We start from the raw sequence: 27,870 nt of genomic DNA on the forward strand, positions 1-27,870 counted from the left end.
TGTGGTATCAAGCTTTCACATGCATTTCTACTCAAAGAAAAGGCTAAGATAAAGGGAGGAAGTTTCCCTGTGATGTATCTATCAAATCAGCCTTCTCCCTCACCCTCCCTGTTCTCTTGCCCTTCAGCAGAATGTGCCCGGCCGTGTTCCCTTACTTGGCTGCTGGAGGCTGGAAGGAAGGACCATGCTGAAAACTCTTCTCTACCTCTCAGGCCTGTGGGCCACCTGCACCTGTGCACAGCACATGGATGGACATGGCACAGTGCGGCCTGAACACCTCCAACCACGTCTGTTCTTTGTACATCCCCTTTTCCTTCTCCTCTGTTTGCAGGCAGTGCTTGTCTCAGCCCACAGGCTGTGCAAGGCCTTACTTCTTTTCCAGTTGCAACACAGCTTGTGACATTACAACAATTATCTGTAAGCAACAGTATAAAAACTAGACACCCTTCAGTTTCAGAACTCACTTGGTCTGCAGCTGGCTTGGTTTCTAGGAGTGTGATCAGCTACTTAAACACAGGGAAGGTAAGTAATTGCATTTTAGCAAACAGGCTGAACATCAAATTGTCAAACCCTTCATTTGTTTCACCTTTGAGAGTTGCTTATCCTGCGCTCTTAAGTTGAAACCACCACTTTGTGACAGATTCCAAACAGCATAAGGGGGTAAAACCAAAGGGTTCCTTGTGCACTGAGGTAAATATGACAAGACTTTGAGCTACAATTCCAACTCTGCTGCTTCACTACAAATGTACAATTTCCTGAAATCAAAATGAAAGGCCAAATTCACTGCTATCTACTGTAAGGATTCTGAGTGTTACAATAAAAATTTTTTTGGTTTTGTTTTTTTAACAAATGCAAAAGTACTGTTGGGAGATCTAGATGTATGCAGCCTGAATATGATGTCCTTCACAAATGGAATTCATACACCAGCCATGTCTGGTTGCTTGGTTGGTTGGGGCTTGCTATGGAAGTGCAGGGGTCAATGCCAAAAGTTCAGCTCATGTGCACCAGCAGAGACCTTGCCATGTGGTACTACCTCTGTCCTTCTGGAAAACCAACTCCTTTCCACCTAACTCCCTACATCTCTTCAATGTATAGTTAAGATGATTTTAAAGGGTCTTTAGGCAGAGAAGGCAGAAGTGTGAGGAGCCCCAGAAAAGAAGGAAGAAAAGGAAAGAAAGGTCTTCCATACAATACCCTTACAAGAAAAGGAAGCAAGGGTCTTCCATAAGAAAATCTGTTTTCTGTGCCCTTTCACACATCATGTGTAGCTAGGACACAAGTGAAATAAAAGGATGATTAGTGGATTTGGGTGCTCTGGGAAGCACTCCTCGGGAAGTCAAAGTTCCTTCAAATCTTCTAGGAATGAGCCACACTGTGTGCAGGTAATGCTTCTACAATGATTCCTTACATTGTTGGAGAGACAGAAAATACAGCCCAGCCCCCAAAATGACTGGGTAATGCTCCATGCCCAGCTGTACCCACTGGCTGGGGTGGCCAGAGTACACAGAACACTGCAAGAGAAATACACTCCTTGAGCAGCACAACCTTCCCCCTTGTTTCATTTGCTCCTCTACTTTATGAATAGTTTAATCTCTGCAAAATAAAGCAGTTCTCTGCATCAGCCTGTGACAGATTGCTGTGATGTAACGTGCTGCATAACACAAGCCACAAACCAGCCTATAAATCTCATCTAATGCCCGTAAGTTGTAATGGAACCATAACACACACGACTCCTGTGCAAATCAGTGCTCAAAACTGGTCCAGGAACAACAGCTTTGCCTTTGCTATTAATGGAAGTCAGGCATGTGGGCTTGTGAGAGCCCTAATCACAATAAGTTGTGGCTTTAGAAATTCTCATTTATAGTGTGCAGCCAAACACTGGATGGACTCACTGGAGGACAGAACATCAAAGCCTCCCCCCCAGCCAGCACACATCTGTTTGGGAGATGTATTTCAGACTGTTCTTTCTCTCACCTGTTTCTCTGGTGGTTGAGGCTGCATCCTCATGAAAAATATCTATGTAGCATTGTGGTTGGTACAGCACCACTGCCTGGTTTGTCTGGCCTACTTCCAGTGTCTCTAGTATTTGGTAGGGATCAGATTCAGCCTCAAGTGGAGAAGAATAAGCAAAATTCTCAAAACAAGTATGAGTTTGAGGTGTAGATGTGTGTGGAAAGTCCCTTGCTACATTTTCACTAGAGTAAATCCATGAAGAATTGTGACCATCAGTGTTATCTTCAGTTGGTGTTGAAGATACCGGGCTCCAGGTAACAGGATGCAACTTATGAGCGTCAGCATTACTGTCCACGGCTAGCATGTCAGGAAGGCAGTCATTTATCTTCAGCACTTTCTCAGAATCCATCTGCGAGAGAACCATTAAACAAAAAAATGACTCAATGAAAGAAGCCCAGAATTGAGAAAAGAGAGTGATCACTTTAAAGAATTCTAATATTCCTACACAGTGTTTTTTAGTTTGCCCTTCTCAAATAAATTAATTTGAAGGAAAACTCATGTAGAGGATGTTCAATGGAAGCTGTATTTTATGTGAAATTTATCAGATTATTTATTTAGAGACTTCTTTTTTAAGTAAACTCATGACAACTGTATTTGAGGAAGGAACCACATCCCTCTACTCTAAAGACTTTGCCAAGTGTTTGATGTGTGCTGGCTGTAGTTTGAGGCAGAAGCAACTGGAAGACAGCAGCAGCGGCTGTTAGGTGTACCTCACTCCTCGCTCTCAGGCTGCTGCTCAGAGAACACCAGCAGCTCCACCTGTGCAGGGCAAAGGCTTTGGACCCCCCTGCAGTCGGCACAGAAGCAGCAGCTCCCAGTTCAAAAGGGCTACTGAAGCAGCTGAAGGCCTTTTGCCAATCCTGTGCTCCCAGCCAGGCCTGGCAGTGCCTGGCAGAACCCCCAGCATCCTCCCAGGGCCACTGCACAGCCCCGCGGGGTCCTCCCGAGGGCACCGGGGCAGACACAGCCCCGGGCTGCAGGGAAGCCCAGGACCCTCTGGGCCGCTCTGAGTTCAGACAGTGCAGGGGTTTGAACAGTAACACTGGAGGAATCACCTGCTGATCAAAAGATTTCATTTATTCTTTATTTTCTTTTTGCAGCAACAGACTGAAATATAAGCTGGTCACTGCAGAGTCACATAGATGTCAAAAGGAGAGTTTTCCACTAAATGGTAATATTAAACTCTGTTAATTTGTGTATAATGATTAAATGTAGTCAACACAAAAACTGACAAGAAGTTAATTTTTAAATGCAGTCAACACATGAATAATTTTTTTTTAAATCTCCTAAGCAAAGAATGTACAAATTAAAAACTCCAGATTTTCAGTGATCTTACCTTAAACTCTTTGAATGACAGCACTTTGCTCTTGTTAGGACTAGGTATTACAGGACAGCACCACTCCTTCACCCTGGAAGTGAGAGACCAAAGCAAATGAATTTTTGTTCTCCTATAAAAGCACACACTCAACCAGCAGAAGCCACCCGCAGATGTGTAGAGGCACAGCAGCAGATGACCAGTGTCTCAGAAACACCACAAGCCGAGTACTTTAAACATCCACAGAATCAGACAGCCAAAGGAAGAAATGAACGAGGCCTTGCAATGGGCTGGAAGCAACAAGCTGCAGCAGTGGTTTGTGAATTAGATTAGTAATATTCTCTATATTAATAATATACAACAGAAACATGCATTACAACTTACCACTTCATCTTCCAGTGGCAAATAGCTGCTACTAGGGTTGGAACTATCACTAGCAGGAATATAAAGTACAGCATGTTTGCTGTGGAAGAAAAATACTTTAAAATTTAGGTTTTAACTTCTCACATGTTAAATTCAATTTAGTTTCAGTTTCTGGGGCAAAAATAACATCAAGTCTGCATGGGATGCCTACCACTAACTCAGCAGTAAAACTGTGTGCTCCACGGTTGCAAGGTAGCTTGGCTGGAGTTTCTGGGATAACTCTGTAAGCCTTTAGACCTTGACTCCCTTTACCAGAATGGAATTATAACTAGATTTCTTTTTATTTGCCCTCATATTGGCACCTTAGCTGTAAGACTAATTTTCAAAAGTAAGGCAATGATAACCTCACTTAAGTATTGTTTCAGGTTTTCTTCCAGACCTGCAAAGAAGACAGATTTTTACTGTGAGACACGAACAACATCTGTACTTCCATTTTGGACTGTCTATAGCAAGAAAAGCACTACACAAGTGTTCAAGTTTCCTAGGATTTATGCTGATACAGGGATCTCAGTATTTCCTCGGAGCTGGAAGACAGCCTCAGGCTATGCTGTTCATGAACAGCTGAGGCTGCCCTTCCCCTTCATCTCCAAACCTAACAAGTTTTTCAAAACCAGGCATCTCTAGTCTGGACCCTAAGTTTCACAAGCATGCTGACTGGTGTTTTCAAGGGAAAAAGTTTTGGGCAAGTGATTTCCTCTTCTGCTTTGGTGATCAAATCTGCCCAGTTAGCAAACTACTGTGCCCATGCCAACAACGCTTCTGTACTGACTTACGAAGGAGTGAACTTGGCAAAAGTTTTAAAGACTGATGAGAGTAAGAATCAACATTAGAAATTCAAGAGTCCATACAGGAATTACCTGTTTGCACACAAGTGTGTAGGTTTTTCCCTATATTAGAAAAACAGTTAAATCTAAATACAATTCTTCAATGAGTTCTAACAAACAGGACTCACTAGGTATGCAAATGTGCATATATTGAGCTATTTCCCAGAAGGATATAAGACTTAAATAAAGATGTAAATTAGGCTCATTTTAAAATTTAGAAAAAATCCTTTCTACTTAGAAGTATCAAAATGCCATGTTGATATGCTCGTATCATTTCTCAGTTGGATTCTTTCTTAAGTGAATGTTGCATTGAATTAAATGCTTTCCCTTAAGAAGGAAGATTATAACAACATTTTAAATCATCCCATCCTTCTGCCAGGGGATATTACTCACAGCCAGTACTCACAGTTATATGGTGTATCTATGTATCTAAAGTTAACAATGGGAGTCTCTCCTCCACCTGTAAATGCTTTAACCACTATTTTGTATTTTGTGTTTGGCATCAGGTGTTTCACGGTGTATCTCTTTTCTTCTGGGTTTTCAATTGTGTATTTACATAGTTCTGATTCATCTAAAAGAAAACAGATCACATAGAATCACTGGATCACAGAATGCTCTGGGTTAGAAGGGACTCTAAGGATCACCTAGTTCCCTCTCCTCTTCCGTGGACAGGGACACCTTCCACTAGACCAGGTTACTCAGCCCCATCCCGCGTGGCCTTGAACACTTCCAGACATCCACAGCTTCTCTGGGCAACCTGTTCCAGAGCCTCACTACCCTCACAGTAAATCCTCTCCTGATAGCTAATCTAAACCTACACTCTTTTGGTTTAAAACCATTACCACTTGTCCCATCAGTACAGGCCCTGGTAAGAAGTCCCTCTCTGACTTTTCTATAAGCCCCCTGTTAGGTACTCAAAGGCTGCAATAAGTTGTCCACAAAATATTACAAAACCAGTTAACTGAAATAACAAAACATTTGCAATCCGCCTTCTTTGTAATTTGCAGGCTTTCCTCCGGGAAGGATGATGCATCCTGACTCACTGCCACTGGGCTGGACTCACATCCCCTCTAACTGGACTGGCCACAGCATTGCCCTCCTCTGGCAGACACTTAACAACTTGTTGTCAAAGACTGAACCTTGTTTATTTTAATATCTTTTTCCTTGAGCATTGTACCAGAATTATTTGAGTTTTGCCATTTCTTTTTTTCTTACCAGAATTCTTTAGCCCTTAAGTTTATGTCAATTTCTTTGAAGACAATCAAAAGCAAGAAACCTCTGCCTGAAAAAAGAGCTCTTTTGCCTCTCTACTGTGCAACTCCCAAACCCCAGGGAGAAAAGCGTTAGCTTATTTCTGCTGTTTTCAGTCACACCCCTTGTCTGCTAACAGAAGCAGTGAAGCAGAAAATCTTTGATTAAACTTTTTAAAGTGTAACTGGGATTACTTACACAATTATGGTACTTATATGGTTAGTTCAGTTCTGACAAGAACTGCTACATAAGCCTCCCTCAGCTCAAACTACTTTTCATCCTGGCACTAGTCTAATCAGCAGAACACAGGGCATGATCCAAGCAGAAGAAGAGGCATAGAAAAAAAATTAAAAATTCTTTTAATGTGTCGGAAGCATCTGAAAATTATAATGGAAAGGTCTGAGACAAATTTGTGGCTTTGTGCCACTTCACAGCTCAGTTCTGCTGAAGGAACTCCACTGTAGAGTACACATACAGATACTTCCACTAAAAAAAAATTTACATGGGGAATTTATACAGTGCTCCAACTTTGAAGGAAACAAATTGTATCCCCTGTGTTTCTAAAATAACCCAAATCCTAATAAGACCAACATGCCCATGACTTCTATCCAATTAGACCACAAACAGATGTTTTTCAACATTCATCCAGAATTCACAAGAGGCAGATCTTCTCCTATAGCACCAAAGTCTTTTCCGGAGCTAAAAAGGAATCATGGACAACAGGATGTGGGTTGTAAATCATTCTAAAGCCAGGAATCACTTCTGCCTACCAGCACCTCAAGCACAGAGAGGAACCAAAAGCAACAAGTATTGAAATCTAGAGACAGCTGAATGAGCAAGCCAGACTGCCTAAATGTGAACTTTCTAAGATGCGGCAATACCAACAGAAGGTTCTGCCACCTGCATCAATCACAGAACCTTCTGTAGCAGAGAGCTCAGTTACCTGAAAGAATGTGCTTTTTTGATCCTTTCAAATTGCAGTTCCCTTGTATTGGTGACACATAAACATGGTAGCCTCTTACAAAACCAGGATCTGACTCATTTGTGAGATAAGAATCCCAAGACAGGGTTACTGAATTGTAAGTCAGATCAACTTTTCTCACAATAGGGTCAAGATGAGGAGCTGGAAGAAAGGAAATTTGAGTTAAACTTGCAATTATTCTTCAAGACTGTTTTCTCTTATAACTTGTAAAATCCACACTCCCATGTGGTTTTTATGTTTACATCTTTCTTGTATTTAAAAGCTGAACAAAGCCAGAGTTCTCTGCAAAAATGTCAGCTTCACAGAGCTTTCATGCATCCACATAACACATGAAGCAATAACTGATAATCACAGCTTTGTTCAGCTCTCCTAATATACATGGACTCTACCTGGTCACTGCACTAGCCAAGTATCCTCCATGTAGGACCTGTATGTTGATATAGAAGCTTTAAATGCCTCACTAAAGATACAGAAAGAACACAAAACCTCCAATTTTATCTAGCTGTAGGAGGAGGCAATTATTCTATTTGTGACAAATCAATTTAGCAAATGCATAAACCCCAAATATGTTGCCAACTTACGCAGCTCCTTAAGATAACCAATCTTCTTTTCCAGTAAGGAGGCTCTATTAGCAACAGATCCATAGATGTGGAATTTATATCTCACCCCCGGCACAAAAGCAGCTAGGAAACAGTTGAACAAAAATAGTCTATGGTTTGTCTTTCAATGTTACTTTTCTTTAATTGCTTCCTACCAAGGTGAATAACCTATTAGACACCTTCTCTGAGTGCTATGGTGCTATTAAAGCAACTGAAGGAGACAGAGGGCAAACCAATTCTTGGTGTGCATCACATGAATTAAACACATTTATTCTGTTGGCAAGAGAGAATTGGGAGAGAGGTTTATATATATTTTTTTTTCCTATGCAGTATTCAAGGTGACTGAACAATAAACTCCAAATGCACCAAAAAGAAAACTTAATTTACGTTTCTGGCACAGGCAAAGGTTTTGTTTTGGAACATTATCAGGATTTCTTGTTCTCCTCACTGACATCCACTCCCATTCACATTAAGCAAGTACAAACCACTGAAGAATTTGACAATACTCTTCCCTTGTGTTACCACAGTCCCCTTCATTACCTGCAGGTTTCTGTACATTTGTGTGAATTGAGGTGCAGTTCCTTTATTGCAAATTTATGTGTGTTCAATCAAATTTTGTTCAAATGGGTTTCATTCCAAAGCGAGGTCTCAGCTTGAGAGACACCAGGAAAGCTAAATTCTTGCAGCTGTGGAACCATATCAGCGAAACTTTCACACAGACAGGAAGGATTTAGGTCTACTGGCCACAACCAGGATAAAAAACATGCAACGGATCCTGTAATTAAGGACTCGTGCTGAGACACATAATTTATGGCACACTGACAGCACCAAACCTCTCACTACACCGTGTTTAAACAGCCTGAGTCTAAACTCCTGATCCATGTCACAGCTAGGCTAGAGCTCCCTTCTGCATCTCTACTGCTAAATTATTTTCAATGCTTCATTAACCTCACCATCCTCTTTCAAGAAGCACTCAGAAGAGGTTTTGTCAACTGTGTTGATTTTTCTAATACAGTATGCTGCCTTCCAAGGCTTAATGGTGCTGGTAAATTTGTGGTGTCTAATTATTTTGGTAGAAAAATCATGATGTCACATGCCTTTGAAGAATTATACTGACACAGCATGGAATTCAATATTCAAAATATTAAAAAATTATTTGTTTGCCCACAACTTGAAGAACTGCTGCACAGTCAGAAAGAATCTTTATTTGGCTTTTACCTGAGATGATCACAGCACTGGAAATGTTGGGTCCAAATCTCTTCCACTGCAAATCACAAGGCTGCAACCTGGGAAAGTTACACCAATCAATAATGTAACTGTCATATATACTTCTGGGCTCCCAGGACAGAAAAATGCCATCATCTGTACCATTAACCTGTCCTTCCTTAAGCTCTTCAGTGCCTAGGAATGAACAAAACAGAAGCTCTTGTTATTGTCCTGAATGACACTTCAGACTCATAAATGAAGATCAATACAGTTCCTACACTAACCAGTTGAAAACAACAATAAAACAGTTGCATTCCTTTGCTAAATGACATAAGGGGTCCTTCACAAGCTGAAAGCTGACAGCTCAGAAACCATCCAGCAATTGTTACTACATATTCACAAAAAAACATGAGCTGCAGAAACTTAGAGTCAGAGCGCCACAAGAGGCCAATCACACTGGCACTGGCAGCACCACCAAGGCACCCACTGCAGGTCTGAGGCCCTAGTTTTAGGACAAATGTATTTTGCTCTGTGGAGACATTCTCCGCATTTAAGCTTAATAAACATACAGCTGCCACTCCGTAGGAAAACATACAGCTGTAATTTTCAGACAGCAGTAGTGTGAGTTAAGAGGTAAGGTAAATTTGTTGCCCAAGATGATAAATTATGTCTTCACTCAAAACATGTAGAAACAAAACTCTAGTAATATAATTATAACTGAAAATACCCCTACTATTATCTGTAGCTCTAGAGATGATCAATATTGAAGGAAGTGAAAAATTAACATTGTTCTTTGCCATGACACTGATTCTGTAGGAATGGTTATCAAGGAAAATCCTTGTGCTATTGTAGACTGAAGAAAAGGAAATGCTTTCAGGCTGAGAGCCATCTTCTATTTTTTCCCAGGTCACTTCATATGAAATAACTTCTCCATTTGCTTGAAAACTTGGTGTTTGCTGAGAAAAAAAAGTTATGGAGGAAGAGAACAATAACTTAGTAAGTTTTGCTGAAAAAACATGAGAGGATCATTCAGAATTTTAAATAACTAACAGGATGTTTTATTTCTGTAAGAATATAAACATTTGTTTCCATGCATTCATACATACTTGTCAAAATGGAAATGCAGAAGCCTTGGTTATGGGATCTGACTTGCTCTAATGCTTAGAAAAACAGAATTGTATGTCTGAAATTCCAGGATAGCACACCATCATAGCTACGTGTGTTCTGAGATATTTTATATACAATCTGTTTTAGATTTGTAAAAGACATTTCCATACTGAATTGCTATCAGCTGCACACAAATCATGGGAGAAATTTCCAACCCCTTTATGAAGGGCTTTGTTTTTATTTCTGTAGGGATGTCTCACCTTCCAGAACAAGGTCACATTTCGTCCCCCAAGAACTGGTGTAATTTCTCTCCATATGTCCAGTTCCCCTGATGGAGCTGCAATCAATATAGCAAAATAAAATGAGAATACTATCCTGTGGAAAGGAAAGGCAGTTTAACTGCTTCCTCTCATTTCAAGAAATTCCACTCACAACACCTTCTTTTCCCATCACTCCTGGGTCTTTCCCAAACACTATCCTTTAACATCTTTTTCCCTTTATTCCTTTTTCTGAATTAAATTCTGCTTGATTTCCCTAGGAAATCTTTGTTTGCAGTCACCAGACTCTTGTTCCCACCTCTGCACCATTCCTCCAGGCCTCACAGGGCACTGTAACTCAGTCTGTCCATCTTCCCACTCAACTGGATTTCCCACTGCCTGCACTGCAGCGAATATCTGAGACAAGCAGGTAGGCTGAAAATTAATTAAGAAGTCATCTTCTTGGAGTTTGCTTAGTGTGTTTCTGTTATGCATGTGACAGGCCTCTGCTTTAGCTAACAGTGGAAGAGTAACAAAAAAACAGCAAAGAGAGGTGCAAGCAAGGAACATCCCACAAACTCTGTTTCTCAAGAGGTTGGACATACTTCCTTCCTTTGTTCTGGTGGTCAGGGGTTGGCTCCACTCACTCCACATCCAGAAGTGCCTGGCCGCCCCACAGTGCACCCTGGCCGTGTACTCCGTGTGCGGCCGCAGCCCGCGCACCGTGACGCGCCGAGAGTCCGCCACGGAGCTGTTGTGCTGCAAAACACAAAGACACAACAGGCACAGATAGCAGCGTCCTCAGCAAGGTGCTCTTCTCTGGGAAAACAGCTCCTCCTCTAGACCCTGCAAGAGCCAGTTAAGGGCCACTTGGGAAAGACAGTCATGGAACAGCAATCAAAAAAAGGCAAATAATGCACAAGATCAAAACAGTGGGAGATTCAAAAAGAGGGCTGGAAGCCACCTCTGTATAACTGTCTGAGTCACTCAGAACCCTCCACATGAGTACTTTTTACATCCAGGAGGGAATTTACTGAAATTGTGGCCTCATAGAGTCTTGGGCTACTACCTCATATAAAAGTAGGATGCTGTTCCAGATCTATGCAGAGCAATCTGCAGCCACCCTCTCCCTCCATGTCTTTTTCCCAGCCTTTACCTCACTCTCTCATAAGAGACAGAGTGAGTTCGGGTAGGAGCCAAAAGGCCAGCATACTTTTAAGCCTCTCCTCAAAACTGTCTCCTGCAATGGCCAACTGCAGCAGTCACTTGATCTGACAGCTACAATCAGGAGAGAACACAGCTTGACTGTGATCTGTGGCTTTTTGACTGTGATCTGCACTGTGCCATTCTAATGTGCTAGAGGCAAGCTGCCTTCTAAGAAAACAGCTACAGAGAGGCGACAGTAAACAGGCAAAGAGTCCATCAAGCTCACCATTTGTGGAAAAAGATAAGGAATCTAGTTGAATAATCTTCAAGAAGCTTGAAGAGGAAGGGAAGATTCCATCACTAGAAACCAGATTCTCTGCAATTAACTACAGTCAACAGCACACAGAAAAAGCTTGGACTGATACAAAAGAAGCCCTCAATGCTGCTCTGGTGAGTGTGAAATAACATGAGCAACAAAAACAAATCAAGACTACCAGCAGCTAATGTATATCAATTACGTTATATATATATATAAATTGTATAATTACATTATACAACTTCAGAATTATTAGGCCCTTCAGTGTTTTCACTAGCTTCAACAAATCTCAGAACCCATTCAGCAGAGCACTGAGAAACACAGTCAGACCAGTCATACATACTTCTGACAGGGTACAGGCACTGCTTGGAGTGTGAATCAGAGCCAACAGTGGCTGCCCACATGGACTGCATAATCAGTGTTGAACTTGGGAAGCAAACAAATCCAGAAAATAGACACATCGACACACTCACAAGACTTACAGTGTATTTGTGTTGCTGGGGAATTATTTTTTAATCACATTAAAAAGACTCTGACTATGTTTTTGTTTAGGAAATTCAGGTTTCATACCAGTTCTACTTTGCCATCAGGTTGGACCACTTCAGTCTGACAAAAGAGTTCAATTTCAGTGTTTTTGTAATTCCAGTGTAATGTCATTTCTGTATCTGTGCAATCTCCCCAAACCTGAAAAGGTGCAGTGGGATACACTGCCAATGGAAAATCTGAGTTAGTTCTTGAAAAACATAAAATACATGCAATAGTATATTAAGATATTTTAGCTGAGTAGTAAAAGCAAATAAAAAACACAGATTTTTTTTCTTCTAATTTAGAAGAAACACACATAAATTGTAAAACTTCATTTCAGAATGTAAATGTAAGTAAATGTTACACAAGGTTTAAAAATCCCCTTGTACTGACTTAGAAATGTTTTAAAACATCATGGACAAAAGGAAGAGAGACATTTATTGCAAACGATCAAAATCCTCTCCCTCAGGGCCTGGCAGAAGCTCCTGATGTAACATGGTAACATTTGACACATTCCTACACCCCAGAATTGGGCCTCTTCAACAGAAATTTTATTCACAACCCCAACACAGACTCCTGTCAGTAGTTACACTCTGGTAAACAGTGCCAGTGCTACTTCTTCCAAAAGATTCCTGAGATCCTTTACTGCTGTGTAAGATTATTCAGCAAGTGAAGTAAATCTCAAACTCTCCCGTATTATCAGTATAATAGTGAGGAAGCAATGCATTGTGAGGTCATGGCAATGCAGGTGAGGGATATGCTTACAGCTTTGGCCATTTATCCTAAAACTTCACAAATTACGTGATTGAATTACACTAGTCCATGAAATACAATTTGAGGACTTTCATAATCAAAAGAGTTTGCATTTGATATAGAAGGTTTAAACTACCACATGCAAAATTAGAAGCAATGGATTTACATTTTTCTTTACTTACTGTCATCCTTTAAGGAAGGAAAATTCTAATGTAAATATTTGCAGGATCAGAAAAAACATGAAGGATTTGACAGGAATCACTATTTAAAACTCATCATACACATTATACACAATTTCTTTAACTTGCAACTATCACTACGACTGGAAAAAGAATATTTTAATAAATTTTAATGTACTTAGCACATTGAATGTAAACTATTCTAGCCTGACTTCCCATGAAAACTGAGTTTATGACATTGTGTTGTCTCTGTAAAATCTGTCAGTTTACTCCTCTACTTTCTTGACCTGTTTCTTCCACTTCCAAACAATCAGATAATCAAATTTTAGAATTGTCATGCCTCTTTGGGACAAATCTAACACAGACATTTAACATAAGTTCCTTCACATAACAAAGCATGGCTTGCAAAACTGTCAGCAATGCCTCTGAGGAAGGAAGCAGTGCCAGGGTGCAGCAGTTACACCAACAGCCCTCTAGGCCACTGTCCTGTCAGCTTCTGAGCTGCACGAAGCACATGATGCCTCCTGCGTCCTCAAACAGGTAAGGCAGCCCCAGGACCTGGGGAACACTGAAGAGGACTCAAGGAGAACTGGAAATACTGCTGGAGACTGAAGAAACACCTAGTTGTTTTGAGGCAAGAGTAGGAAGGAACTTATGGGACCCAGAACACACTGAGATAAAGGACGCAACTACTAGGGAACAAGGAGTCACGGCCATTAGATACTTCTCAGAGAATAACATGGTTTTTGTCACCAATGAACCTCTTCCTCCCTTACAGTAGCACAGTGGAGGTTACTGTCCCATATTAGCACCAAGAGCAGATTAGCACCATCATTTTTTCCCCAGAAATAGCTCTTACACATGTATAACATCTTGTATCATACCAATTCCCAAGTAACCTACACATATATTTTGCTTAAACTCCCCATTTTATATCCTTGCATCATTTTCTTTCTCTTCCATTAACCAGCTTCAGCAAAGCAGCAGATTTCAAAACATTAAGGGGTCATTCCAATAACCAAATCTGACCTTCGGAGTAAAGCTGCTTTCTACCATTTACACAACTTCCCAAAGATGAAACTGAAGAGAGAGCAGGTAACTGTAGCACAGGGACAGATAAGTAATTAAACTGTGAAGATAAAAATCAAGGACTTCAACACTTTAAATCGAGACACAGAAGTATCAAGCTCAGAAGGAGCAACAAAAAGCCCTAAACAAAGGCACAGAAAAAACCCCTTACCTCTGTGTTTTACATCAAAAACATCAGTGGCAGATTTCTTTCCCAGTGGGTTTTCCACAGTCACTGTGACATTCCAGATCTGCTGCTGGCCTATATCCCAAGAGCATGAGCACTGCTCAGGACAACTTGCTTCACACAGAGCCATTTTCTGGGATGACCTATCAAAGAAAGTGAGAGGCTGGAGGCAGGGCAAAGAAAGATGTTGTCCATAATATACAATCAACACAGATCTTGGAATTTTCTGATGTCCAATTAGAATACAGCATCATAAAAAATAAAGCTGAGGGGTCTTACATAAGAAGACACCCACTTCTTTATCTTAGCTTGATGTATGATGAATACAAACATTTCCTTTGAAATCCAGGTTTGTCTTTTTAAGATACAGCTACATTGCTTTTAGAAATTTCCTTATGGATAGTCTAAATCAGAGACTTACTTGCAAAGACGTAAATAATTTACATGTTTATCACCAAGCTTTTAAATGAAGTTGTAATTTCAACTGCATCTTGAAGTGCATCTTCTGACCTTCCATTTTTAAATCAGAATGCTGCCTACAGCATCACAGTATCTTAATGGAAGTGAGTGATGCAGAGAACAGGAAGGTATGTGCAATGCTGTCCTGTTTTCTGCTGAGATCTTTTGATGAACGTTTGTTGTGGTTATGACCTGTCCTGTTTTATGAGTTACCCTTTCTCTGCAGGCCTTGCTGTAAAGCCTCTCTCCTCATGTAAGGGCCGTGTCTGATATGCCACAGCTGTGTAGCCTTGACTCAGGCTGCTAAGAAAGAGCCTTGAGAAAGTCTGCAGATTTTTTATTAAGTAAACAAGCCAGCTGAAACTACAGAAATTATAGACACAAGGAGGACATTTGAGATTGGATTGTCAGTGGCTCAAGGACTCAAGAAGGATAACATCAGCAAGTAAAGCTCTAAAATCCTAAAGGAAAACAACTAGGGAGAAAGGAAAACAAACAGGCAGAGTGCTAAGTTTGAGTCAGAATTAGTGTCAATGGATCATGAGCACACTAATACTCAGCCTACCCGCTGATGAGATCCTAGTTATCTGTTTGTTTTATGTGCTACCCAATAATTAAGTTATACTTTTAAGTTAACTACATCCTGAATTCAGGGTGTCTTCATGCCTATTGAACAATATCCAAACATATTAACTAAAAGAATGGTTAGAATAAGCTTTATCAGGCAGAACTTGATCTAAAGGACTGCCAACTTTGTTATAGTTAGTCTGAATCAGAGCAGTTCTGCACTGCTCAAGCTTTGTTAAAGAAGTGATCAGTGAGGTGGAAAAAGGCAAGCAGCTAATTACATGGACAAATCCACAGATTCTAAGGGAAAGAAGGAAAGTAACTGGTACAGCACAGATCAGAATTAATATAACAATGACAATAACAATAACTTACGTTTTAGACAAGGTGTATTGTGGTGAATTCCTTCCATAGAGATAGGTCTCTTCTTTTCTCCAAGTACATGTTATTCTTTTCATGTCTTGGGTTTGGCAGGAAAAATTTTTAGGTGTATCAGGTGGTTCTTGTCAGATGAAATAATCAAAAAACAACAACATCATGGCAGTCAAGGCAAAACTCATCAACCTTTTTAATACATTAACAAGCTAGAAATAATGGTTATTACAAAGTCTGGTTTACTATAGATGTTATTACTGAAATTACACTTATTCAATAGCCTGCTGCAGAGATGGTCAGGATAACACCAAGAGTCAATAGCAATCAACACTTTTACACTACATAATCCTTTTTAATACTCATTCATTCATGTATTCAATCTGTATTCTTTTCTATCTTTAAAAATTGCTATTGGCCTTCAAAAGGGAGGCTGTGCTGTTTTTACCACACACACACAGACAATGAAGCTGAACTCCTAAATGGATGGGTGTATTTATGAATCAACCACCTGTCATAAGGTTAATTAATTTAATGCTACTCTTTCCTGCCTCCTCTATATAAGTTTACAGATCTCTAGTCAGATGGAGTTCAGCCAGACATGACAAGAGCATGACAACTTGCAGCAAGATTTTTTCCTTGTCCATTTTTTTCTACAGCCATTCTTGAGTTAATAACAAGAGGAAAATAAAACTGTAACAATGTAATTACTTACTACCCACAAAGAAAGCTGCTTCACGTGACCCCTTATGCTCATCAGAGCAGTAGACATGAATGTTAGACCCTTTGTCATGTGACAGATTTCCCACAGTGAGAAGTCTGACTTGATTCTTTGTGCGCTTGACAACATCAACAGTTGGGTATACAGAGAATTCCTTAATGGTTCGACCTTTCCCTCCGATGCAGCAAAGAGTGATATTAGAGCCTTCTGCTAAGACTTTTTCTTTTGGAAAGATTTGTGGCCTACTTCTGTTTGAAGTGTCCAGGCCTGCAAATTAAAAAAAAAAATAATTTGAAATATGCTCAAGGCATCAGCCTTCAGCCAGAGCACAAAATTAAGCATTTACACAAGAAATTGCTAATGCTGTATTATCCATTCAGACTTATATTTAGTATTCTTCTGAATACAAAGAAGAATTTCACATGTAATAACACCTTTTTCTTAAACTTATAAACATGTAATATAGTCCAACAAATTACCTAAGAGACTAAATCTGTTTTACTTCTTTTCACTTAAGAGAAAAACAAAAGTGTTCTGTCAAGAATTCTCTTTACAAAGGAACACCACCTCCTGCTCCTATGCACAGGCTGTTGCTTACATTCAAACCACCTGCTCTTGAAGACTTGTAACAGGGGTTTACAAAAACATCATGTGATGGTTTGATGCTCCTGCAGAGCACAGCTAAGAGGAGCCAACATTGACTGAATCACATCAAGGGGATAATCAACTTGGAATGAGATTCCCATAGCTTTCTATGTTGGACTGCTTGCTGGATGGGAAAGTTAATGGAATTTAAGTGACTCACAGTTTTTTACACATATTGCACAGTAAAATCTACTCTCAAGAATCTGATCCAAAAACCTGATGACATCTAGAGTTACTATCTTTCAGAGAGCTCTAAATCAGGTCTGTAATGTGGCATTAGTTTGCGACCAGGAAATAGTATTTTTGAACCGCATCCACTTGCAACTGAAAAAAATAAAGTCTTCAAGACTGAGGAGGTTGTGGGACAAAAAAGTCTTGCATCTTACTGCCCATTATATAACAGCACGGAAACGAGTGCCACAATCCAAGTATGAACACCTGCAATGCCTCTTCTGTTGGAGACATGATGTCTCCAATATTTAAAAACCCTTGCTGCTCTAAACACCGTTGAGTGTTTCATTATAAAATTACTACATTCATGTTTTCTAAAGTAGTTACATATGTTGTATAAAGAAGATTCTCTGGAAACAAAACTGCTCTAGTAAGACATGGTAATCCAAAAAAAAAGATAAATTTTGTGATGTCATTAATTACATTATTGGTTTACTCCCTGTTTATTCTCATATAATTCACAAGACATTCCTTCCAAGTGAAATAAGGAGCTGACTTGCTCATTTCTCTCTGCTTCTGTAATACCAGTTCAAGCTATGAAGCCCAGACAAAAGCCACCCATTCATCAGATCATGCAGCCCCTAGCTATGTGCTACTCCTCCTTTCCCTGAGTCTAGGCCAGGGATGCGCCTATCCAAGATCCCATGTCACTTCATCTACTACATTGTTTTAATGTGTGAGTAAAAGAAAAGCTCTAAAACTTTTGGTCTACTAGCTTAGGAAGATAGTCTGCAAATTATAGCAATGCCTGAAGCACTTCTATTATTGCTGGCAAAATATAAGGAACTGGTTAGTACTCAGAGAAAATGGATTCTTGATGTGATGCCATCTCTCCTGAACTGTCCTCCATGGTTACATTCACTGGTGAATTAAAACTAGCTTTATACTTGAAAAAAACCCCAATATTACAAAGTCTTGTTTTGCATACCTGGGAGAGTCTCCCACAAACTCCACTGACTCCAGATTTTTGATATTTCTGCCTTGCTTCTGATCCTCACAGCATGTGACATACACTCCAAAGGTATGTTTGAATCCCATGTCCAATGAAGAGGCTTTCCCAATTTATCGAGTGTGACATTCTGAAACTCCTACAAACAAAAAGCCGTAAGGGAAAGTATTGAAAACACAGCAACGTGAAAAACCAAAAGCAGTGGGAAAGGAGAAAAATGCTATTGAAAAAGAATGTCTGAAACTCTACTAGTTACATGTGATCTCACACTAAGTAACTAGGCAACAATCAACTGCTTACAGATCTGTGCTAGCAATAGTGGAGTGACTGATGTGCTGACATATTTGGGAGTGAGACCCTGCTTCTCATGACATGGATTTGCTCTCAGAGACTCTCTGTAGGTTATTTGTGTCCCCTATTACATAAGATGCTGACTACAAATGCATCCTAATGCTCTGGATTACATATCCCTGTGGTGGAATCACCATCCCTAGTGTCATTTAAAAGATGTGCAGACTCAGCATTTAGAGATGTGATTTTATGTGGACTTGGTAGGGCTGGGTTAACAGCTGGACTCAATGACCTCATAGAGTTTTTCCAACCTATGACATTCTATCATTCTACATGTTTTAGCAGAATGATAGATTCTCAGCATTCTCAGCATATAGAGCTGTGTATGACTTGTGCCAAAGCCCCGACTCACACTGAGCAGCAGAGAACTTCTCTCCAGTATTGCTTTCCATTGGCAACACCTGCACTTTCACATTACCACTGCTCTGAGAAAAACTCTGCCATCAGTTCAAAATTTAATTTCTCAGTTACAGCCCTGAGGAATGTCACCACTGCTCTAGAAGTTATATAGGCTGTCCACACTTTGGTATGAACAGACTCACAGAGCTTATTTATTGGTACACATACTTCAGAAAAACACAGAAGCAAATACATTCCTATATGGTAGTGACATCCAAAGTAACTTGTCATGTTTATTATGAATAACACAACAAATTCTTGGATTTGAAACACTTCTACTTCCTTCCAACAAGTTAATAAGAATTTGGTGAAGGACACTTCAAAAAACCCAAAACTGAAGTTTGTAGCTATTATGGCCCCAGTTACTGACTTCAGGGTTAGATCTACTCATTGGGCTAAAAATCCTATCCAGCATATCAAAGTGGTAAAAATCTTAAGAACTGCATAGAGCTCATTTAGTAGTGGAGATGTGGTTCTTCAAATTCAGAGACAAAACACCACCAGCTAGGGTGATTGAAGTAAGCTGTGATTTATAACAATGCCTATTTTATTTATCCCTGATTTCAGAAAAATAAGCCTTTGTCCATTTTATGTACTTTCTGACAAATAGCAACTCTAAAAAGGCTAGTGCAGTTTTTCAGTTTAACTAAGTTCTAAATTTTCCTTGGAGACTGTTCCCATACAGAAGTCACAAGCAGAAAAACATCCAGAACAGGCCTAAGCCTATTATTTGGGTGATCTCCTCTTCACAAAATGTTGCTGGTTCAGATGCTAAGGAAAACCATCAGGAGAGGAACTTTACAAAGAGACATGACTACATCTTACATCATTGTAAATGACAATACACTTCTTTTCTAAGTACACTTACTGTCCACACAACTTCATTGGTTCGACGAACTTGTATCTCAAAAGATATTGCCAGCTCAGCATCATGAGCTGACTTGACAACATCCCATTCCACCAGCAGCCGCTGAAGATCCAAATCCTTGGAAACATTAAGGTACGTTACTGGAAACACATCAGATTCTAGGGGCAGAAAAAGGGCACAAAAATATTACTGTCTAGCTAAGTTACAAAGCAGATCTGAAAAAAGAGTGGTTAGAGGCAAGCTACGTTCCACATCAGATGGTTCTGAAAGAAAAAAATGAAAGTGATCAGGACCTATGCTGATGATGACAAAAGAAAATATATTTCTTCTTCTTAAGGCAAAAATGCAGCAGGCTAAAATGAGTTTCCTGAATTTATTCAATAACTCTCCACCATGGTATTTGGTATGCTGTTTAATTTCTTTACACTGTCAATTTGCTAGCTGTTTTATGGGAATACAGACCCATCCCTTCATCATAATCTTAGGAAGAGGAACAACATAACGTATTAAGAAGGACTAAATCTCAAAAAATCCCAAACCCCAGCAAGCCTTCATATCATTAGGGCAGAAATGCTGGGCTGTTTTGATCTCTGACTTAATACAGACTAAAGGAGTTCACGCAAAACTTGTTATTTTAACAGAATAGGATAAGGGTTTCCCTCCAGTAGCTAGCTTAGATCATAGCCTAGTATTAAGTGCATTCCTAATTGCTCTACACAGAGCTTAGGTCATGGCTGTGGATTCTTCTACTGGAATTACACACTTAGTTCTAATGGAACTTGTACACACTTCTCTCGGTCTGGATTTAATTCCAGACCATGACATGATAAAGCAAAGTTTAGAAGTCAGACTGAAGTCCCTTTTGGTGTTGGGAAATAAAAGGCCCCGCAAGATTGTTCTGTGGAAAACTACCAATAACCCTGTAAGTGGTTCCTCTTTTTAGATTATTCCTTTGTGACCCCTCCCTAAAAACCCTAACTGTTGGAAGAGCTTAAATATAGCACTCACTGATTTGTCATTTCTCTACTTCCTGAAAACTACACAAACATAAACCCCCAAAATTTGATCTGGTTGTTAATGAAACCAGGGAGCTGAAACGACTGAATTTTGCCACAGATGCTTTCCAAGGTGCTTCTGCTTGTTATAAAAGGACAAGGTCAGAATGGTTATCCTAACCAAGACACAGAAAAGAGACACAAAAATAGCTACACCTTTTTTTAATAAAATATAACTCATTCTGTGCATTCCTGCCACACTACAGCCAGAATCATCAGGGACACAAAGGATTGAGTGCCCTCAACAGCCCCCTTTCACAAAACCGCCACCTCGATTCCTGTTTCCCAGAGACACTTCGCCCACGGAACTACCTGAAACTTTCACCATGTATCACTAGCAGAAACACAAGCATTCAGGAGATTTACACTGAGAATCTACATTTTGATAGATGCTTCTGGTAGCCAGCATGTATCCAAATCATTCTGCAATTTATCCTCGAGTATCTGCATTACTCTAACCTCTGTGCAGCAGTTTTCTGACACAGGGATTTTTACATTAGGAAAAGGGAATGGAAGGCTCAAGAAAAGAAGTTTTTACAATCTCTGGTCAATCAAAGGAAGGAAATAAAACTTTATATGTGTACTTCTTTATTATGAGAAGACAGACACTGACACAACTTTGTTGTTTATATAAGCCCAGACTATATTTAAAGAATAAATGGAGGAAAGAAAGTATAAAGTTATTAAAACTGCTGGAAGAAAGGATTCTCTTTTAGCAAATCATCCAAAAACTCTACTGGGATATTTTTAACCTACTCCATTTTCAAGGGTACTAAAAGTCAGAGCAAAATGAAAACCATATGCTCTCCATCCAGAGAAAGCATCTTCAGATAAGCTTGGAGAAGAAACCAAGTTTAACTGTTCAAAAACATGGTTGTAGAACTAGAACTGTGGTCTCTTCAAGTGTTTTGGAGAAAGAAATATATGCAACACACCTTCTGTAAAGTCTCACTGTTAATACATAATTACCAGGAAATGATTAAGACATAAATTTATGTGAAAGCAGAATTGACACCCTTAGTGTCTCTGCAAGGTAAGTGCAAAATATTTCAAATGCAGAAACAAAATTTCCTTTTTGGTAACGACACCGTCCATAAAATGTATATCTGCTGCTTCACAGCTGCCTTTGAAAAATGATGGGCGTCAGTTTCATACAGCCATAAGGAAACCCAGTACCTATGACAATTACTGTCTGAAATTGAATAAACAAGGTGGAAAGCTTGGAGGTAAATTTCACTGAATGATGACAAAGCATCAATTTTAGCTTTTACCAGAAAAAAGAAATATTTTTATTAGCTTCACTGCCAACAAGTGACTAGGCAAGGAGCCAGAACAACCAAAACATGACGGTGATTCATAAACTTAACTGTGGAAGTGGAGTATCACTTTATTTTGGGAAGATAGGACAAAACACACTTAATTTTCCCACATTTTCAGACTTATACCCTCAAAACAAGATAAACACAGTTAAAATCCAACTTATGCTTAAGAACTGACTGTAATGTTATCTGTCTCCAGTATTCTGATCAACCTTACTGGTACATTCACCATCCGTTTACCTGAAGCACCGTGTACCAAACTTCTTGGGGGATCTCATTTCACATACTGATCTAGAACTCTGGGCCTTGTTGTTGTCTACTGGTTTTTCTGTCTGTGCTGCTCAGGCAACAGAGAAAGAAAGGAACTGGGGAAAGGAAAAGAAAGGACCCTGCTAGTCTCTCAATTAAATTCAATGGCACAAAGTAAGAGCCCAGGGAAAGAAAATAAATATACCTGAAAGAAAAGCCAGACAGCTGGCAGAAACCCCTTTTTTCTTCAGGATACACCATTAAAATAAAATTCTGCATATCTTCTGAATTTCCCTATCCTCTTTCTGCTTTTCTTTCCTAGCAAAATCTAATTGCAAGAGTCACTATTATGCCTATTGCATTGATGATGAGCGTGCATCTCTTCTCTGCATCTGTTTCTTTTTGTCCAAATGAAAATATCATCCCTTTTCTTGCCATAAAGAATACTTCCACCTGCCACACTTACTTAGCTTGATAAAAGAACTGCTAAGGTCTTATTAGATTCTGTTTTTTCTCCATCTGTACAAGTGTCCCTCCACTAACTCTCTTCAGGCAGACAACATATCACTTCATACCCCACCCTATTTTTTTTTCTTCAAAATCTGGCATAAGACAGTCTAAATCATCAGTTGGAGCTTATACACAGTACTAAAAAATAGAAGAAACAATACAGTTAAGGATATATCCAAAATGTTGATGATCACAAACTTACAATGTAGGTATTAAAGAACTTTGTAGTGTAGTTTTAACATGTGGAAGTATTTTGCAGTATTTACAGTTACAATATTATCTCCTAGCAAAATTAGATGATCAAAGTATCTTAAGACTTGTTTTAACTTGCAAGAAAACTCAAGACTATGTGAATAGTTATGATTAACAACAGACACTAATTTTACTCCTGAAAAATTACATGTGAAAACAAGTGACCAAGCTACTGTAATGAAGGAGCTGTTTGGACTTGCCTGCATTACAAAGTTTTGCCATTCTAGGAGCCCTAGTAATAGGTCTCAAAACTGAGACTTGGATGAGTGGTGAATTTCAAGGCTGAAGAGACAAAATGTCTGAAAGAGATATATTACCCCTTCAGTATGATAATAAATATATTTTTAAAACCCCAAACATCTCTCTTCCTTCTTCACCAACTTAAAAAAAGGCAATAAAATTTCCATAAAGCAGTCTAGAGCCTGGTAAGGTCTGCCTTCTTAGTGGTGGTCCCAGAAAGGTGAAAAGGTGAAAATTAAGAATTTTCTTTTTTCTTATGGAGACATACCCAAATGCTATTGCTAGCAGGAAGTACACAATAAGTATTTTTTACCTTAAAAGATACAGCCTTTTGAAAAGTTATCATTATATTCAAGTTTTCCCCCTTCAAATATGCATATTTTCTTTTTGTATTTGTATTGGATAAGTATGCAAAGCATAAAAAATAAAAATCTGGTCCTGGAATCTTGTGGCACAATCAGAAAACAGCCAACAGAAATGCTAAAGTTTTCAGAGATGAGACAAAAAAAGGAAAGAAATAAAAAAACCATAGGAGTTGTCAAAGAGGAAATAAATTATTTGAAGATCACAGATCATAGGAGAAAGAGAAGAAGAAAATAAATAAATACACTTTGGCTTCACATCATTGCAAGTTGTTGATTCAACAGGTAATTTTGCATAACAGGGTTACAAAAGGTAATAATGAAAGTTGCTTCATTATCCTACCAAAGAGAATAATTTGATTAAATGTGTGACATGTTGCTTGATCAGAGATTTACAAATCAGCAAGTTGAAAGCTTCAGTTGCTGCAGATTGATTTCAAAAAAATCAAACATTCAGAAATTTACCTTGCTGTGAGTATGTAGTGTGGCACGTCCTCAGGGGGAGCAGTACTGCCAGAATCATGAAGTGATTCATCATCTGTCTACCTTTTCCTGCATAAGACTTAACAGCAAAGAAAACGTTTTTATTTATTTGTTTCTTTCAGGGGAAATGCAACATGCCAAACAATAGTCCAGATAATATTACTATATTTAAGAATGAATAAATAAAAACCCAATCACACAGACTCCAGGAAGCTTAAGAGAAATTCAGGAAGAATGCACAAAGAAAGATAAGGAATGAAAAAAGTAAACCTCTTGTTTTTCAGACCTAGTTACAGAAAAGTAGCATTATACTCAAAAAGTTCAATTGAGTCTAAACAAATAAATCACACAATATCTTTAAAGTTTTTTATCCACTTATTTCAAATAAATATTGAAGTAGAAGTTTGTCCTAATGTATTTTGGCTTTCTTCCTGCACAAGAAGATATCCATCCTAACAAGGGGAAAAGAGTATTAAAGGTGAAAAATACCTTGTGATTTCTGCCCCACCAACAGCCTGACTGATGAATCCAGCAGACTCCTCTGTCAGCACCCAGGACACGATACACGGAGGGCTTTAGTTAGGCTGGAGCTGAAACACACATATCAAGTCTTAGCAAGTTCCATTCCCAGATGGATTGTCATCTCATGAAACACACAGCTCTATTTTGCATTCCATTTACAGCTTTGACACTCATGCTGTGCCAGGATAAAACTCTTGGACTTGCACAGCCCAGTTCTGAAGGACTGATTGTACGTTAGATTTCAGAGGACATGAGTCGCTTGCAAACTCCTCCATGCTGAAGGGAAAGCTAAACATCAGGCTGCAGAATGCTTAAAGCTCTCAGGCACAGAGGGTACAAGGAGTACAAACAACAGGAACAGGACAATGGATACAGCTATCTTTAACGCAAAGCTTGTACATTTTACATTTCTGAAGCTGTGCAGAATACTGATAGTCTTCTATCACTACTTCCATAACAGACACTGCAACTGCTTAGCAGGAGATAACCAAAATGACCTGTCCCCACTAAAGCTAAGAACAGAACATTTACAGATTTCAGAAAGGCCAGGAATTCACTATGGAATTTATTTCTAGCAGAAAACTTCTGATTTAATGCCTCAGAGCTGCAGAGTCTTAAGTCTAATAAGTTTAATTAATTTACATGGTTTTGAGAAGCTCTGAATTCCTCCAAAGGATAAAAAGAAAGACTTCCGATTTTTTTTTTAAATGTGTTTCTAATGGTCACGTGAATGCTGTAGAACAGCCCTGCATGCAGCATTGCAACCCAGGGCTCAATGCACACAACAAGCACCCTTGCTGCAGTGTGCCCAAACTTCTCCTTGTGAGGTCAAATGCTTCACATGCAGGCCCCTATATTTACCAGCTGTGTGTTGTCTTGCCTAATGCATAAGTTTCTGCAGCCTTTCCTGCCGCTAAACAAATATCCTCAGAAGAATTTAGGTAACACTAAGATCACCATGTATGAAGAATTTAAATATTTTTGAGAAGTAAGGCTAAATTCACATGCAACTATTAGATTATTCCAAAAACCGATTTAGGGAAATTTTTTTTTTTTTTAGATTTTCCAAGGTTGTTTAGCACCTAAAAGTGAGAATAATTGGTTCTGTATTGCCTGGAATAAACAAGACAATATAGAGAAAAGAGTGGTAAGTAAATGACACAAAAAAACTTTTCCCAGGCAGATCATGTTAAAACTTCTGGGAACTCCCTCAGGAGATTGCTGTTTTTCAAAGTAGTATGAAATTATATTAAGATACAAAGCCAAATCTTACAAACCTCTTTCCCCTCTCTCTCTCCTCAGGAAAAACATGAAACTAAATCTGTTTTCAAAGTCAAAGGACGCAACTCTCTGCAGCATATCTCCTGGCTTAATTATATCAGCATGACGAAAATCTGGCCCTGCAAGACTCCTAATTTTGTAAATATCTTTGGGGTTGGACACATGGACTTTGCACCATTGGTTAAGAATCATTTAAATCCAACATTAAAAACAGTGGGAAGGTACTGTGGAATATATACATATTAGAATACTTGTTTAAGTTACTTCCTATTTGGAAAATAAATCCAAACTTTTTAATGCTCTTAAGAATGATTCTCAACTATTGTGATGAAACTGAGCCTAGTTTAACTAACAGCTAATCATTTACACCAATTCATTTACACCACCAGTTCACTAGTGGCACAGCCTAGATGCAAAAGCCTTATGCTGCTATAGTGTAATATAATAAGTGATTACCAAAATACAATCATATTGTCACTATTTGATACTGACAATGGTTGTCACTATTCAGTATGTTGGTAATCTAGTGTAACAGTGCATAATAAATAAATTGTGGTAATATGTGCAATTGTAGGTAACAAACTGGTTTTCATGAGAAAAGTCTTAGAATTCTCTAACAAAAGAGAATATTAAGTAATTTAAAATAAATTATACTAGTTGAGAAGAAAGAAATAGGGTCCTTAATATAAGAGCAGTATTTTCAATTAAATCCTCTTTATTCAGAAACATCTGCCTGTGACTAACAAATTAATCACACATAATAATTACCACCAACAAATGTCAAGCACTTATACTGTATTATCAATAATTAAGTACTTTTATAAAATCATCATTTATAAGTCTGTGTCTTGGCTCCAGTTCTACAAAATACATTACCAATTTAATAAAAAAAAGTAACAACAGCAAAATTATGGTAATAGATTAATAACATCCTTGCCAAAAGTGCAAATAGAACAACAAAGGGAATGAAGACAGGTAGCCAGAAAAGGCGAGATGATGAGTAGCAAGTTGAAGTCAATTTGGCACCAAATGATCTGCCAGGACTACAGAAGCTAGCTGAGTAACAAATCTTTCATCTTTAGTGTATATTCTTTCTATTCTTATAAAAACTCAAAATCTCTGGGGGATATAAAGCAGACTTGTTTGGTTTTGTCAGGTTGCAGGCTAAAACACTAGTTGTTTTTTTTCTTTTTTTGGGTTTTTTTTTTTGTTTGTTTTTTGTTTTTTGGTTTTTTTAAATCATAACTTCATAGTCTAATTATAATTGTCCTGTTGGAAAAATGTAACCTGGGATGTGACAAAACTGATATAGAGGGATTTGGGATTCCCCTGCCTACCCTGAAATTAATCAGCACTGATAGATACTTAAATAGAACAGAATTATTTTGGAGAGCTGACAACAATTGAAATAATATTCAGCAGCAACAGGAATTGTTCAGATTAAACACAATTAAAGAGGAGTCACTCAAGAAGTGGAGGCAGCACAGGAGTAAATTACCTTTGAGAAAATTAAATTTCCTTAAGTAGGTGGTCTGTGAATATTTTAAATAAACATCTCCAGGTAGGTGATCTCTCCTTCAGAGCTAAAGGCTGATTACACGATCCCCAAAGTCTTGTCCAAGCCAAAGTTTTTGTGATGCCATGCATGAAATTAAAAAGAAATTCTCATTATTTACTAGTAAACCCACCAAAGATTATCATTTCATCAAACACCACTTCAAAGTCACTGAAGCACCAAAATTCAATTGACTAGGAGTTGGATTTATACAGTGCACATGCTGCAGCACCTGGAACCTGTGTGTGTCAGGAAAAGAAGCCCCTGCTATGAACACCTAGTCAAAGCTGACTGCAGAGTTAATCTGTTTTGTAGCAATCTTGCAAGGC

The 27,870-nt window shown here is 38.9% G+C and overlaps 1 protein-coding gene across 1 annotated transcript; it reads right to left on the reverse strand.

The window, feature by feature from the left end:
• Positions 1-310: 310 nt before the first annotated feature.
• Positions 311-27,566, reverse strand: OSMR (oncostatin M receptor). Its single transcript, XM_054283436.1, has 19 exons — positions 27,485-27,566; positions 24,673-24,773; positions 24,166-24,262; positions 19,714-19,871; positions 18,075-18,234; positions 16,265-16,537; positions 15,553-15,679; positions 14,137-14,294; positions 12,010-12,146; positions 10,583-10,736; positions 9,981-10,057; positions 9,347-9,569; positions 8,626-8,808; positions 7,390-7,491; positions 6,770-6,949; positions 4,982-5,146; positions 3,713-3,791; positions 3,350-3,422; positions 311-2,362 (listed from the first exon to the last, which is right to left on the reverse strand). The coding sequence occupies exons 3-19, from the start codon at positions 24,236-24,238 to the stop codon at positions 1,907-1,909; spliced, it is 2,778 nt and encodes a 925-aa protein (XP_054139411.1). The 5' UTR covers positions 24,239-24,262; positions 24,673-24,773; positions 27,485-27,566; the 3' UTR covers positions 311-1,906.
• Between the last annotated feature and the right edge of the window lie 304 nt (positions 27,567-27,870).

The sequence above is a fragment of the Melozone crissalis genome, unplaced genomic scaffold, assembly GCF_028551555.1.
Source record: "Melozone crissalis strain CALT ecotype California unplaced genomic scaffold, PUWL_Pcris_2 ptg000036l_1, whole genome shotgun sequence".
Lineage (NCBI taxonomy): Eukaryota > Metazoa > Chordata > Aves > Passeriformes > Passerellidae > Melozone > Melozone crissalis.